The 17,379-nt window shown below is 34.1% G+C and overlaps 1 protein-coding gene across 1 annotated transcript; it reads left to right on the top strand.

The window, feature by feature from the left end:
* Positions 1 to 6,359: 6,359 nt before the first annotated feature.
* On the top strand, positions 6,360 to 17,167 carry LOC105335145 (uncharacterized). Its single transcript, XM_066082238.1, has 9 exons — positions 6,360 to 6,486; positions 13,017 to 13,226; positions 13,541 to 13,762; positions 14,052 to 14,192; positions 14,383 to 14,523; positions 14,811 to 14,948; positions 15,141 to 15,278; positions 16,051 to 16,188; positions 16,565 to 17,167. Exons 1-9 carry the CDS (start codon positions 6,426 to 6,428, stop codon positions 16,786 to 16,788), a joined length of 1,413 nt encoding a protein of 470 aa, XP_065938310.1. The 5' UTR covers positions 6,360 to 6,425; the 3' UTR covers positions 16,789 to 17,167.
* The last annotated feature ends 212 nt before the right edge of the window (positions 17,168 to 17,379 follow it).

The following is a 17,379-nucleotide window of genomic DNA, read 5'->3' as shown; positions in this document are numbered from 1 at the left end:
CAGGATATTACTGCTTTGTTTGTCTAGACATAGTTTTGTTCGTTTGTGTATATCTAATTAGAGTCTATTGTTTGTCCAACTTAAGAAAACCCCTGGAACTAACACAGAATATACAAGATATACACAGCAGTTGTGTCGTGTGCCCAGGTGCATGTTTGTGTATATCTAATTAAAGTCTATTGTTTGTCCAACTTAAGAAAACCCCTGGAACTAACACAGAATATACAAGATATACACAACAGGTGTGTCGTGTGCCCAGGTGCACGTCAGGGTTTCTAAAGGCGTTGAATCTTAGTATGTACGAGTATACGATAAGTCTAGTGAATAAAAGTTAATTTACATTTGTAATTCATTTTCAAAGTATTATTTCCTAGCTCTGGGTTTCATAGATGTTACGTCTACAAATTAACGATACATGTATGTAAGAGTAAAATCTTGAGGCTAATCAATTAATGTACCGGTGATCATAAATAGGGGTTGATTATTTAAATATATGTATAAGGGTAAATATGTCAAATATACCCGGCCTGGCACATCATATGTACAAGTCATTTGCAATTGCCACATGCAGTAAATACGTCACCGGTAATTGGTAATTATGTTTGTTATAGAATTGATAGTTTAAAAATCATGTACATGTACATACAATTACATGTAAATATTTAAACATATTGGAACGGCGCCGCGATCATGAAAACCGGGAAATTGCGGGAAATTGAACAAATACCCTAATAGTATCAATGCATTTAATAAAAGAAATGATTTCATTTTCTTTCTTACATTTTTATAGCTATAAATTAGATGAACGTATATCTACTCGGTTTAAATTTATTAACTAAGAAAGCCTACTATAGTGAACCTAACGGTTTCCATTAAGGTATAATATATTTTTGTTCACTGAAGACCAAGTTCCGTATTTCATTCTAAATACATGCATGCATGTAATTTATAAATTAGATATAATTGATTGTTACAAACTGAATGGTTTGTCAAAATCTTTTCAAGTAAACACATTCAATACAGTGATTCAATATCCACTGATATATAGGATATAAAAACGCTCATAGATATGTAAGTTGCCGTGGCGCAGAGGATGTGAGGTGATGCTAGTAAGCTAAGGGTCCCGGGTTCAATTCTCGCCGTGGCCGGTTTTTTTTTTTGTGTTTTTTTTTCATTTTTCTTTCTAGAACAAAAACCGTTTTAATACCTTTTCTTTCATAAAGTTAATACATTTTGTTGGAAATTAAGCACAATATTGAATTAAATTTTTTTTAATGGCTTAAAGGTGGCTTAAAGGTGGCTTAAAGGTAGCTTAAAGGTGGCTTAAAGGTGGCTTAAAGAAGTTTGGACATTAAGGACCTATAAGTTGTCCTTAAAGGTGGCTTAAAGGTGGCTTAAAGATAGTCTTTAAGCTGCCTTTAAGCCATCTTTACGCTTTCTTTAAGCCACCTTTAAGCAATACTTATAGCTTAAAGGTAGCTTAAAGGTGGCTTAAAGATCGTCTTTAAGCTACCTTTAAACACCTTTAAGCTATCTTTAAGGAGGACTTAAAGATGGTCATTCATCCTGTGTAACTTTTGACAAAACTATTTGAGTATTTGACGGAAAATCAGTGTTAAAGTATGCATTGCATTTATTTATACTACAAAATATTGTTAATGTTATAACAATTATTATTATTATTATATAATATAAAAAGTAGATATTCACCAGTCACCAACATATTTAAAGAAGAAAATTGGCAAGATCATCTGAAGATTGAGAAAATAGTGCTGAAAAATCAGAAGACACAAAAAGAAATACAGAGGCTGGAGGCAGGGACAGAGGTAATACGTGTGAAAAAGAACGTTTTATTTAAATTTGCAAGGGATACTAAGCGAACTCTCTGAAGTTGTTGTTCAGTTGCTAAATGACAGTAAAATGTGACCGGTTTATATCTTTCATACTAAATTTATTACATTAGTTAATAATTTTTGTGTCTGTTTACGCGTCTGTTAATGCAGGATATGACATGTTATGATTTAGTAGAGTTTAATTTACTATAATGGCAGATCAAGTAGTGAAAACGAATCAATGCATTTATTGCTACTCAATATATCTCCAAAATATGTATTTCAGAGCCCTTGCATTTCATATTCACCTCTCAAATCACCTTATTACCTACGCGGATTGAAATGAGTGACCATTTTCCATATATAACATTATTCGTTAAAATGTAAAGGATTTCTTAAAGAACTTATTTGTTATTAGGAGCTGCTGATTAGGATGGTCTTGAACACACACAATTCGATACCTCGCATAGTTGTGTATCACAGATTGATAAATTTTGTCATTCTTCATATTATAATTTTTTTTCATGCATCTTATTTACACAAATAAAAAAAATAAACGACTTATCTTCAATATACACCCGCGTGTTTTGATTTCTTTGACTGGAATATCTGTTCCTGTGTGGTTATATAATGGCAATATAATCCACACAATTTGTCAATCATGTAATTGTTATATGATGTATTGTATAGCATGCTTTATTTTTGAGAGTTGAAAAGGTCGTGTAATTATCTACATTTTCGCACTTCATTCTATAGTCCATAACTTTAATAGCGTCATGTCATTTAGGATATACAGTGTATAAGTACTACGTACTTTTAGAATGATGTATGCTATTTTTTGTAGACGGCGGTTATTGGGACCGTGATTGTAAAATACGTGCGAAATATTTTCCTATCAATTACTACAACACATGCGTGCTTTCTATTATAATTAAATTAAATATTTGGGTATTTTTTTTCACAAACAATTAACAGACCTCGTTTATTATTTTACTCTGTCAATCACCAAAATACGCCTGTCATTTTTCTGCTACATTTTAATGATTATATCAAATAATAATATTGCTTAGTAGCGGGGCTAACAATGAGCTCTGTGTTCATCACTTGTATTACAGCATTAATGAAAGTTTAATCCGACGTTTTCTGGTCATGGCTACATTTCTCTAGAATCTCCATAATGGCGCAACTTTTTTAATGCAGCTGACTTGGATCTAAATATAGTTTATATATATGTTGGACGTTCTTCAGAAAAATAATTGTTTTTAATTCAAGTTGTTCAATCAGACCGAATTTAATTCAAAACCAAATACAACATACTAAATGCCAATATGTTTACCAGTTCAACAGTGACTCGTGTGGTTTTATGGGATTTACGCTTGAAGTTTTAATTTGATGGGCTTGATAAGGCGAATGCCCGTAAATAAGCGATTATACCTCGTTCTATCATCATTTAAGGTAGGGGAATAGAGTGAAAAATTCATGTTTACCAATTTGTTTATATTTGAAATAGGGGTGGGGGTCCTATATTTCGTTCAAAATCCTGTCCTAAATTTCCATTGGCTTCCCAAAATAAAACCGATGGAGGTCAGGAAATATGGTCGACAAATTCAATTTGCATTGCTCCCATAATGAAAAAAAGCCCAAACTAGTATTTGAACTATATTTGATATTTGTGGATTATTCTATGCCATACACAACTACAGTGTTTGAGGTAGAAATGCAAATGTAATTGTCATTTATATACGTTTTGAGCCATGTTCATTGTGGACGTGAATCATTCCTGCACTCACAACACGAAGATTCTATGGAGTTGTAACTCTCTACAAAAATCGGGAAAGAGGGATATATCATGCAGCTACATTAGTCTTGGTTAGCAGACTTTTAGGGGTTAATATTTCAAATGTGAAACTGCTATCTACTTTCTACAAAATTCGGTTTTATGTTTTTTTTTCACAAAGAGTTTTATATCGAACATTAATGTTTAGTAAAACTTAACTCCTACATGTAATACTTAATAACAATTAGTTCTAGCCTGCAACGATGGCAGATATGGACAGAGTTGTCAGTACACATGCAGTGGAAACTGTGTGAATGGGGAGGCGTGTGATAAAATTAACGGAAGTTGTAGGTCCTGTGTCAATGGATTCCAATGATCTAAATATGACAGAGGTAAATCACATGGTAAAAAAACAAGTATGTCTGCATCTGTGCTGCTCCTTTATGCATGTATTCAGTAGATATCATCCAGTATTTCTCAAGTTTAATCCCGGTAGTAAGTATTTGTTCATACTACATGTATATGTTTTAGACGCTTATCGGCCACATTGAAAAGTATACTAGCGGAAAAAAGAAACAGTGCATTATTTAATATATGAAAAAAAAAACATTTAAAAATTTAATGAACACATTTTATTCTTTTTGTAATACTGTTAACACATGTATTCGTAACAACATCTCATAACACATTAATGTCAACGTCGAATAACGTCAATTTCAGCACACTCGAAAGTCACTGTTATTTGAAACTGAATTAACAAAATTAATAACGCGTGTGACCACCATTTGCGTTCATGCATGCTTGTAAGCGACGCCTCATTGATGCCACTAAAATGTTCAGAAAAGCTTGAGGGATGTTGTTTCAGATGTTGGTTAAAGCCTGGCATAAATCAGCCAATGTCACTGGCTGATTTGGTAAACGGCGCAAACGTCTTTCCATTTTATACTAGACGTGCTCGATCCGCGACAAATCGGGCGAAACAGCTGGCCAAGGCAAGACATCAACATTCTGTTGAACAAACAAGTCCATGAATACACGTGCAACGTCTTGCCATGCGTTGTCTTGCTGCAGAGTGATGCGATTTTGATGTTTCTATATGAAGGGTATCACATGACGCTGACTAATTTCATCTCGATAGCGTACGCTGGTGAGATTTCCATTGACAATTTAAAGAGGGGTCCTTTCACGCGCAGATATTCCACCCCAAACCATAACGCTACCTCCACCAAATTGTCAACGTTGAACAACACAAGCGTCCTTGTAACGCTCCCAACGCAACGATACACCCTACAAAGGCCATCACTCCTATCTAAATGAAATCTGGATTCATCAGTGAATAGAATATTGGCCCAGTCCTGTAATCTGTATCGCATATGTCGTGTGCACCACGCTAGTCTGACGATACGATGACGATACTGCTGGACGTCTTGGTCTAATGTTTTGCTCGCGCAGACGATTACGCACAGTTCTTGGACTAATTGGTCGAAGCCCTGGAATCCTACGGGCAGTGAAACTTGCTGTCTGGAAACGATTTCTCAGATGCACAAGTCTTATATGGTTGTCCTGTTGACGTGACGTCACACGAGATCGCCCAGAGCGCGGTCGACCCTGAGTGTTACCAGATTGTTGAAAACGTTTCCATAATGACTGGATCGTGTTCCAATGGACTCCAAAGTGCCTTGCTACAGTATTTTGTGCCAATATCAGCTTACAGCATCCCGACAGCACGATTACGTTGGTTTTCGTTGAGTCGTGGCATGACATTGGGGTAAATTTTGTTGAAACTAAAGTTGTTTCCTTAACAAAAAAGTTTAAACAAATCCTTTACAGTTTTTACTCCAAACAGTATGCCCATAAAACTCGTGCGTACAAATTCTTCAATAAACAACAGGTGCTCACTAACCATGAACAAGTCCGTGCACCCGGACGGTTACCATCCGATATTGTCAAACACATTACCATTATCGATTGTTTAAATTTTATAAATACAAACAGTAGAAAATCATACTGTATCTTTTTCCGCTAGTATATGTAATTCAATTAAAACAAACAAAAAAACCACTTTGCTATGTATCATTCAAAAATATGTTTGTAACTTGGTATTTCTGATTAAATCTGTACATGTATGTCTAAATTATTTGCATTAATCGACAGAAAGTTGATGTTTAAGTATGTATTACATTAAGTTGAATTAAGGGCTACTTACATAGTTTATACATTGTAGATATCAGTCAGTCACCTACAGAGATTAACATGAATCTAAATCACTTGAAGATGGAGATAATTATGCTTAAAAATGAGAAGATAAAGAAGGAGATTCAGAGGCTAGAGGCAGAGACAGAGGTTCTAATTGTTAGAAAGAACGTTTTATTAAGATTTCAAAGGATACTTAGCGAACTCTCTGAAGTTGTTGTTCAACTGCTTAATGACAGTAAACTTTGATCGGTTTATATCTTTTATACTAAACTTTTTATCTTTATTTTTGTGTCTAAGCGTTTATTAATGCAGGGCTATGCCTTTCTGCCTCTTTTAAAAAAAATATTGATAGCGTAAAATAGCTTAAAACGTTTGATAAGGGGATCTAGGAGGTGAATCTAAGAAAATAATGGGGTTTTTTGTGTGGATTACGTACTTGAATGTGTAAAGATAAGGACAAAATAATACGCGCAATTTGCTGAGACTCACTGACTAGAATATCGGCTGCTGCGGTTTGTATGCAATTCTTACATTTATTTTTAGAATACTGCACAGTCTGCTTACACTGGCTATGTGTGTGTGTGTGTGTGCGTGTGAAGACTTGCTGCATACGATGAGAAATGGCCGCGATACTCAATGTATTCTTTTTATCTTTATTTGTGTCCAAGACTGTGACGTATAGTGAGTATACACGGGTTGTTAAAACATCATTTGTAATGAGTTTATAAGAAATATAAGAATGGTCGGTGCTCACTATTTAACATGTCATTATTTGGATAGAACTTCAAACTAACATTTATGTGTTCTCTATCTACATGCAAATGTAAACTAAATCTCACAAAACTAGTGAGACCTACGATAGAAATATGTAAAAAAAAAATACATTTAGGATTGTTGGATGAAAACAGATCTATGGTAGTCTGATGTTGACAGTAGATTTATGATCAAGAATGTACAAAATAGACATACCTAATGAAAAGTAGAAAATAGATCTACCATAGTTAGATATAACAATCAAAGTACTAAGAGTACTGAAAGACGGGGTCTTAAAAGTTTGAATTTGTAATTGTCCTGGATTTTCTCGAATATGCTTCCAAAATTTATGAGTTTGAATTATTTGTTACAATCTATGTTAATTCGCCTTTTTTGCAATTGTCTGATACTTTGTCTAAATTTTACTCAATCCCGGCCTTCATAATTGTAGAAAATTGACACAACGGTATATTCTGTAAAATAAGACCCCAAAGACATTTTTAAAAAAAAATACTACTAACCGGGAAAATCAAACAACTATATCAAAGTAGGTAGTTTTAATCATTAGATTTATTCAATTTTGTGATCCAAGGGAAAATTCACAAGTCGGACGGTATCCGTAATAAAAGTTTTTTGAAAACCCCGAAAACTCTAAAACTGCTGAATTAACAAACAAATTAAGTGAACATTTGTATACCGATAACAAACACAGGCACCTAACGTTAGAAATTTTTTTTACAATAAGATTCCAATAAACTTTGACAATAAAAAGATTTGTCACGGTCGCCATTTTGATTTTTAAGACCGACTTATCTGACACGATTTTCGTCATTTGCGATTCATGCAAAACTAATAGGTAAAAATAAATCCGTTCGCCACTTTCTACTTTTTTGTGTAAACTCGTGCATCACCTACACAAATTACGATACAACCGTTCCTTTCATTAAAAATCATACTCCGAAAATCAGAGACATAAATAACAGAGATTGACAACTCCGCCATTAGCGTGTAAATGTTACGGGACCAACCTTACTTTGAGAACTACAAGTGCAACAGCAATTTTGTATAAGTCATTATATTTGAACCTGATAGTGAACATGAACATGAACCTATAAATATTTCAAGCATGTTTTATTTATAAAATATTTACGAAAACTCTTCATTTAGTTTTAAATTACTTTTTTAAAACTTATTTACTTTTCACAAAGTAATGGTAATGCATTACTTTACTCATGTAATGGTAATGTAATGCATTACTTCAAGAAAATTAAGTAATGGTAATGGTAATCTAATGCCCTAATTCATGAAGTAATGGTAATGTAATGCATACCCGTACGAAAACTTCCACCCTGACTTAAGGCGGACTGTAGGCGACATTTGAAAGGCGGATTCCGTCTTTCATTCCTCTGAATGTATAACTAATATCAGAGATTTAGGGTGGTGTCCTGGTGGTATATGAATTGAAATATTTAAATGAGATTTAGCGTATTCCGGGTAATAAAAATCCGCCTTAAAACAAAAGGGAATCCGCCTTAATCTTAGGGGGAATCCACCTTATGATTAATTGGAATCCGCTTTAATATAAGGTGGAATACGCGAGATTCCGCCCTAAAATAAGGTGGAATCCACCTAAATATAAGGTGGAATCCGCCTTAGTATAAGGCGGAGTCCGCCTTAGTATAAGGTGGAATCCGCCTTAGTATAATGTGGAATCCGCCTTAATACAAGGTTGCGTCCGAATACGCCTTAGGGTAAAGATGAACACTTTTTACAACAGACAGAAAAAAAATCTTTTGATTTATACTTTTGAATCCGGTGACTAAATCCTTTTAAATTAGTACCGGATGGGGTGGAATCATTTCCTTCATTTCTTTTATAATTCAGTAGCCAGACAAAAACAATAAAACCATCTATAATTCCTGTGTATTTACTTTTTTAAACACATCATAATACATACATCACATCCAGAATACATAGGCGTGGGAACCGGGGGGGGGGGGGGGCTAGGGGGGCTTAGCCCCCCACTTTTTTTTGAAAGTTATACTTAACCACTAGAAACATAGTATGATAGAGGGTTCAGCCCCCCCCCCCCACACTTTTTCTCGCCGGAATGATTATTGTTCCTACATTTACCTAGAAAGATTGAGAAGTTAGATTGAGAAGCATACCCCCCCCCCTCCCCCATGGATTAGGAATTTCGTGATTTTGGAAAAAAAAAATTCGGTAAGTAATTTTTTTTTTCTTTTTTTCTTTTGGAAGTATAGGTATACTCCACCCCCCCCCCTCCCCCCCCCCCCCCCCCCCACGGATTAGGATTTTCATGATTTTGGGAATTACTTTTTTCTCAATATTTCTGAGGATTAGTCTAGCCCCCCCCCCCCCCCCCCCACTTTCAATTTGCTTCCGACGCCAGTGGAATATATTTATATTTTCCTAAAGTTTGCCTTCCACTTAATATAATAAGTTGAACTTTTTGATTTACAGTCCACGTTTTCATTTTTTGTACAGGTAGTTCCTTGAAAAGTTTCTAGAGTAGCTCAGATCTTCCTCGAATCTATTTTGAATTGCATCATTAAAAATACTTCTCTCACATATTCTGAAAAAAATACATGTAATTTGATAAAGCATTACTTATAACCAAACACTCGATCAAATATGAATATATAAATATACATATATACCTTTTTGTTATTATCATGATTATAAAGAATACCTTTCAACAATGTGAGCAAATAAAAAGAGATCCAATCCTTACCTTTCAAAACTTGATTTTGGTAGGGTTCATGTAAATGGTATGGCTGACATTCTACCTTTTAGTCTCCCATGTCCATTGTCCTTCTGCTTTTAAGCTAGGTTTTATTTTTATCAGGCTGTTTCTCAATTTTCATACTAGGACAGCTTAAATATAAGATTAAGGCAGCTTGCCACCCTCCCAATGACTTGTTGGTTGTGTTGCTTTCCTTGTTTTTTAATTGTTTAGCATAATGTCAGTTGTTATCAACAGCTTTCAAAACTAAAGGAATGAATGAAGGAATTTCTATACTTCATTCATTGTGTGAAATTTACGCACTGTCTGATATTTTTTAAATGAAGAATAGTTTAAACTTTTTTTTTCTTCACATACAATTAGCACAATTTTAACTGTACTCTAGTACTATTATTGATAAAGTCATGAACATAATTAAAATTTGACTTACTTTCGATATTAACATTAAGGTTCTTGTGTTCATGTCTTTTAGTCCACATAACGCACACACTTTGCCTAACTCCATAAGACTTGGTTTACATCAAATATCTGTAAATAATTTTTACTGTATTTCCCCCAAAAAAAATCCTCATAACGGTTTACACATGTCTAAATTTTGTAACCCAAAGATTATCAGGAAAGTTAGGCATAACCGTTGTTGCCAAATTCAAAACTAACAAAGCGCGAGCCTCTGAGGCCAGATATATGATAAGGGGTAACGCTGATTTTATGTTTACAAGTGCTTGATGGCCGTTGTAAAACAATTTGTTTTGCCTCGGACTAAAATGTCGCGACGTCATTGGATGAAACGCGTCACGTGGCTGCCTTACAAATTTCTTTAAAAGGCAAGCGTCAAAATTTATAGCGCAACATGGCGGACGTAACGTTATTTGAACTGATTTTCTACACAAACGTTTGTTTACATATCAAACTTTAGGTCCTCGACAAAACAAAACACTTATTAGGTTTGTTACTGACTGTTTAAAGAAATTTGTGGGGTCGGTAAAGTCCATAGAAGGCTCGGCTCCGCCGAGCCTTCTATGGACTTTACCGACCCCACAAATTTCTTTAAACAGTCAGTAACAAACCTAATAAGTAATATTTTAGTAGCAGTTTAAAAGTACAATAAATATGCTAGCGTGTTCATAAGTCATTCCTGTCTTTATATGGATTAAACATTGCGGTTAATATAGTGTGTTCATGTTTAAAATTATGATAGAAAAAAGTGTCCCTGTTGACGCCCCTTTGCAATACAGGGAGAGGCTGCGGCTCTTGCCTGTTTACAAATGGCAGCCTGTGTATTGAGGTCAAGATAAAATTAACCAACCTGTTTAATAGTGTCATCAGATTATCAATTTGAATTTAAGGTTACAAACCATTGTTTCAAATTGTATGTTTGTGTCGTTTGAAGATTTTAAGAAAAAGATTTGTGCACGGGCAGCCCCATTCCAGAAAATATTAAATATCGACTTTGGATATGCGGACAAATTTAAACAATTTGAAGAAAGAAGTAAAGTTTATTGAGTGAAAGCAACATACAGTTTATAAGATAAGCTATTTATAGCACCGACAATGAACTGTTGTGCGCCTTTAACACGATTTGGCCAAGTTTTAGCCGTAAATTTTATATTATAACTTGCAAAGAATTGCCAATTAGCTAGGTTAAGGCGGAATATTTAATGATTGTAAGTGGGGAAACGGGCAGTGAGAAATAATACGGTTAACTTTAACAGAAAACGGCTAGAGGTAAGGTCCAGTTATGAATAAGATGGAGTCCGTCTATTATTCAATGCGTTTTTTCATGTACGCCTTTGATACTCCTAAGTACGGCTACATTTTTACCGGAATTCGTCTAAGTTCACCCTGAGTCCAACCGGAAAACGGCCAACATTTTCGTACGGGTTATTTTACATTATTATACTTTCATGTTAAATACTGAAATCTGATTGGTTTAAACGCAGTTGGTAATCCGTTCTTTTACCCTCAGCGTTAGCAACACACTTTGCAACGGGTAACACAACGAATTGTTACATGCGCGCAAATCATGCGCGTACGGTTCGCTATAGAATTAACGTCATTTCTCATTAAAGCAGAACATTTTCTTTAAAACTAAGACATTCAGTAAAATAAAATAAATGTTGCCTGTTTGGGAGGGTAACTGTTGGAATTGACACCCCTCGAACACCATTGTCAACCTCCGCTTCGTCGCTTGACAATAGTTTCCTCGGGGTGTCAATTTTAACTGTTACCCTCCCAAACAGTCACTATCTATATAATGTAATTCCCCCCAAGCCTGATTTCAACTAAGCCGGAAAACATGAACATTAACATTAAACATAGTTCTTCAATCGATAAGATTGTATATATTATATGATGTATAATCTAATCAAAATGTATAATCTATTATAGATTTTGCTTACAATGCATTGTTTAAAATTTAAATTCAGTTTTATCAACTAAAGAACCAACGAACGAGAAGGCAAATTCAGACTTGTTTTTATTTTCTTTGTACAAAATGTCTTTAGAGACGAACACGGTCATACCGCAAGTAGACTGGAAGCCAATGAAACACCTATTTAATTTGTAAAACATCTGTGTATAACCCGTCCCGATTTTTACTTCGGCTTGCGCATGAAATTTGATAGTATTAAGGTGACAGATTGTCAAAATAAAATTTACAACTTTTCAAAAATGGCACATTGCGTTTGGGAACTTTAATTTCGATTCCATCATCAACCTCCTCTATTAATTAATGAGCTTGTACACCAACGGAATCGTCTACGGAGCTGTGCATTCAGTTACGTAACCCATTCCACATTTGAACCCGAGCAAGAATATTTTGATCAATAAAACTATTTGTTTATTTTCTAAAAAGAATTTTGTTTATACAAAGAGGACTTAAAAAGATTTAGTGCGTGTTTTTATAATACATATTTATTGAAATGCATGAACACTTTCTGCACTATTTTCATATGCGTAGACTTAATTCATGTGTTCTACGCGTGCCTTCCGGTTTGAGACTTCGGCCGACAGTAAACCAATAGACAGGGTCACGTGACCCCGTCTAAAAAGACATGCAAAAGTTAGATGTAGAAAATAGACCTACGATACAGTATCTAGGTATACAAAAAGATCTATGATTGTTAGATGTAAAAAAAGGAATTATAGGAATTAGAAAACTAGACAAACGATAGTTATATGTAGAATATAAACCTACGTGAATTAGACCTACGGTTGTTAGTTGTACAAAAAAAAACACACGATTTTTAGATGTTAAAGATTGACAAAATATTGTTAGATGTAAAAAAAAAATTGACATAGTATTCTTAGGTATTAAAACAAATAAAAAGAAGATACATGACAGTGACATGAGATGTGGAAAATTATCAATACTGTTATACTTTGAAATGATTCCTAGATTGCGATTCCTGATTCAAGTTTACTCATTCACTGAAATTGAATCTTACGACCTTTTAATTAGTGAAATTCGCGGACCTTTACTACAAAATTACAAGATACAAGTAAGAATAATAAAAAAAAATTGTAAACGTGAGAATATTAGGAGCCCAGGTTAACACGATTCAGTTTAATAGCATTAATATGATTTATTAACATATTAAATAGTATTGCATGTGTATTATGATCAAGACAGTGCAATTTACTTAGTAAACTAAAGTATTATGACCTATAATTGACGACACTCTTTTCTTAGCCCAACATGTCAACAACAACACAATAGCAGTGGGTAGTTCAACATACAGAAATTACGTGGCATCACGAACTGTGGACGGTAATACCGATCAGGACGTGTCACGATGCTTTCATAGTGATAGTAGGAGAGATATTACAGAGGCGTGGTTACGTATAGATCTGGGAGGAGTTTACAGTGTCAAATCAGTCAAGTTCTGGTTGAGGGATGACAGTAAGCATCATATCACATAATTCATATTTTGATGAAATATACCTAAATCAAACCAAATTATATTAATCATCATATTCTGTAAGCCATGGCCAAGCGTTCTTATATGTTTATAGTTTTCTTCACGAATAAAGTTGTAAAGAACAAAACTGAAAAAAAATAAAAAAACAAATAAACACATGCCGTCATACACTTCTTATTAAAATTCGATTTCATAGGGAGATACTACATTATACCAACACTATAGGATTCCATGGGGACTCTTTCCGTTTGTCCGACATCTTTATTTCAATAAATTTTTATCTATTTTTTTTAAGGAAGACCAACAAGACTCCGTGGATACTCTCTCCGTGTGTCCAATAATACCAATGTACCATCTATAGAGTCATCATGTTATACAGATCCAGGAAACGTCACACTACCGACCATTGTAGAGAAGGACTGTGAGTGGACAGTTCGATACATCTGGATTTATCAATCCAATAATCCAGATTACGACATGTGTCCAATGTTTGCAATATGTGAAGTTCGGGTTTTTGGTATGTCACAGATTTTATACCATGCTGATATGTTGATACAATCATCAATTACATCAAAGCACATAAATGTTAGCATTCTCAAGTAAAGAAACAGATAAATAAGGCGTGGGTTATATATTTTCAAACTGGCATTATCAATCTTAGAGTTATAACATAAGGTTTTCCGTAGTATAATGCTAGTATTTATTATTTTTTCATCAAATGACAACACCGGGTGTTCATTTACTTTAGAGTTAATAAACAATGAATAATTTAACAACCAAACTGTTTAAAAAGATGCATTATTTAGGATGTGAGACTGGACATTATGGAGAGGACTGCTCAAAGAAATGTGACCACTGTAGGAACAACGCTACCTGTGGGATACAGAATGGAGAATGTGATCATAATGGGTGTGCTAGCCCTGTATACCAGCCTCCGCTTTGTAAAGGTAAACCTGAACCTTAAGACACTATGTTTTAGCTCTTTCCGCGATATTTATAACGTATATCAAGGTAGAGGTACCCACCTACATAACTATGTAGACACGCTGTAGGCCTTAAAACTTCGACGAAATATCATTTTCAGTTTATATCAGATAACCGACATTAATTGATATTTTCACAAGTTATTTATCCTAGAATGTTATACTGGACATTATGGTGAGGACTGCTCCAAAAAATGTGACCATTGTAAAAACAACACTTCCTGTGAAAATCAGTATGGGGAATGTGATATCCTTGGCTGTGCTTACTCTGGGTATCAGCCTCCTCTATGTAAAGGTAAGATAAAACAACTTAAGGAAAATAAACTAGATTGCTTTTGAAAGCAGTTTTGATAAAAAAAAAGAAATTTCGTTTTATTTGTAGTGCTTGGTAAAAATTTGGTCAAAGTATATATGAAATAAAATCTAAATATTATTTATATAATTTCCATGAAAAACACAGCATTTCCTATACTTTAAGTCAACGTCACACAGATAAATAAATAAAATACCTGGGTATAGGACAGATTTATAAAGACATCTTTTATTTTGTAAGGACTACATAATCAATAATTGTATGAACAGGTTGTATTCTTGGGATGTACGGTCTTCATTGTGAGTGGAACTGTAGCCGATACTGTGGGTTCGTTGACTGTGACAGAAAAACGGGCACCTGCTTAGATGGCTGTAAGAGTGGATACATTGGGAGTTTCTGCAACCAAAGTAAGACCCACTGAAGAAAGAGCATACATTCCTAAGATCATTTATTGTTTATTAGTTTACAAATGTCTAAATGTATACACATATACATTGTCTGCCTATCTGCCGGTCGGTCGCTCCGTCCGTCCATCCATTTATGCATCCATTACTCCATCTACTCTGATATCATACCATTTATATATAAATGATTTTCAGCTTGTCCTATTGGTAAATACGGACCAAACTGCAGAGAAATATGTGGACATTGTTACAACAACTCAGACTGTTACCATGGTAACGGGACATGTCTGGAGGGATGTGATCCCGGTTATTGGAACCATGAATGTAAAACACGTACGTTTCTTTTACTATCAATCTCTAAAACACATGTGTGCTTTTTATGATAATTCAGTTAAATTTTTGGGTGATTTTTTTTACAAAAACAATGCCGAAACTTGTGCATAATTAAACGCTTAAAATAACCAAACTTGTTTGAATTATGGTAATTTTTTTTTTCATTGATCAGAGTACATTTATATTAAATATAAATATTGCTTAGTAGCGGGGACAGATCGTATTTATGTTAAACTTTCTTCAGATAAAATTATTTTCAATTCAACAAAATAACCGTATATAATTCAAAGCCAAATAGAACAGACAAACATGTTTTTCATTCGTCTTCTATAACAGCCATGACAGTTCTCGTGTGGTTTTATGGGATTAAAGCTTTGAAGTTTTGACTGACTTGATAACGCTAATCCTATTGAAAATAAGCAACCTTACATCGTTCCACTCTAAAACATCAATTAAGAAAAGGGTACACAACAAAACAAAATTATATATACCCGTTTTTCTGGTCTAAATGGAGGAATTTTTATATTCAGTTCTAAATCCCCATCTGAATTCTGATTGGCTGTCCCAAAATAAAAACCGATCATGGTCAGAAAATATGGCGGACAAATTTAACATGTGTTGTTGACATACGCGAAAATAACAAATACTAGAATATGGACTATAATCTTTATTTGTGGATTTTTCATGCCATACACAACTACAATGTTTGAATTTAGATAAGAAATGCAAATTTTATTGTCATTTATACGCGATTTAATACATTTAATTCTAGCCTGCAGCGACGGCAGATATGGTCAGAATTGTCAGTACACATGCAGCGGAAACTGTGTGAATGGAGAGGCGTGTGATAAAACAAACGGAAGTTGTAGGTCCTGTGTCGATGGATTCCAGGGATCTAAATGTGACAGAGGTAGATCATTGAGTTAAAAAAACCCATAGATTATGATTCTTTTCTGTTCTTATATATACAATAGATATCATGTAGTTACTTTGCACCAAAGCAATTTATCCTCATGTTATCACACTGTTTAAAGTCTATTTTAATTGTATATGATGTAGATACAGACTTGACACCTATCATAGTAAGGTATTCAAGTAAAGCACACAACCAAACCAATCTGCTATTTATCACTAGGATTAATGTTTGAAACTTTTTTATCTGATCTAATTTGTATATTTGAATTTACTGCATTTTTCAACGGATAATTAGAATTTAAGTATGCCTTGCTTTTATTTTTAATATAGAATATTTTTAATGCTTAACATATAAATGATGTTAATTGTAGATATTCGCCAGTCACCAACAGATTTAAAGAAGAAAATGGACATAGATTATCTGAAGATGGAAAGAATGATGCTAGAAAATCAGAAAACAGAAAAAGAAATCAAGAGGCTAGAGGCAGAGACAGAAGTTCTACGTGTGAGAAAGAACGTTTTATTAAGATTGCAAGGGATATTAAGCGAACTCTCTGAAGTTGTTGTTCAGTTGCTAAATGACAGTAAAATTTGACCGGTTTATATCTTTCATACTAAATTTATTACATTAGTTAATTTTGTCTGTTTACGCGTCTGTTAATGCAGGATATGACATGTTATGATTTAAAAGAGTTTAATTCACTATAATGGCAGACCAAGTAGTGAAAACGAATCAATGCATTTATTGCTACTCAATTTATCTCCAAAATATGTATTTCAGAGCCCTTGCATTTGATATTCACCACTAAAATCAACTTATTACGCAGATTGAAATGAGTGACCATTTTTCGTTAAAATGTAAAGGATTTTTTAAAGAACTTATTTGTTATTAGGAGCTGCTGATTAGTATGGTCTTGAACACACACAATTCGATCCCTCGCATGGCTGGGTATCACGGCTTGATAGATTTTGTCATTCTTCGCATTCTATTTTTGTCATTTATCTTATTTACAAGAATAAAAAGTCAAACGACTCATCAATAAAATACTCCCTGGTGTTTTAATTTCTTTGATTAGAATATATGCTCCTGTGTGTTAGGAAAATGACACTATAATCCACACAATTTGTCTACCATGTAACTGTGATATGATGTATCGTATAGCATGCTTTTTTCTTTCAGAGTTAT

The sequence above is a fragment of the Magallana gigas genome, chromosome 1 (genome assembly GCF_963853765.1).
Source record: "Magallana gigas chromosome 1, xbMagGiga1.1, whole genome shotgun sequence".
Taxonomy (NCBI): domain Eukaryota; kingdom Metazoa; phylum Mollusca; class Bivalvia; order Ostreida; family Ostreidae; genus Magallana; species Magallana gigas.
Note: the sequence above shows the minus strand (reverse complement) of the source record. Positions and strands in the feature narration are given on the sequence as shown.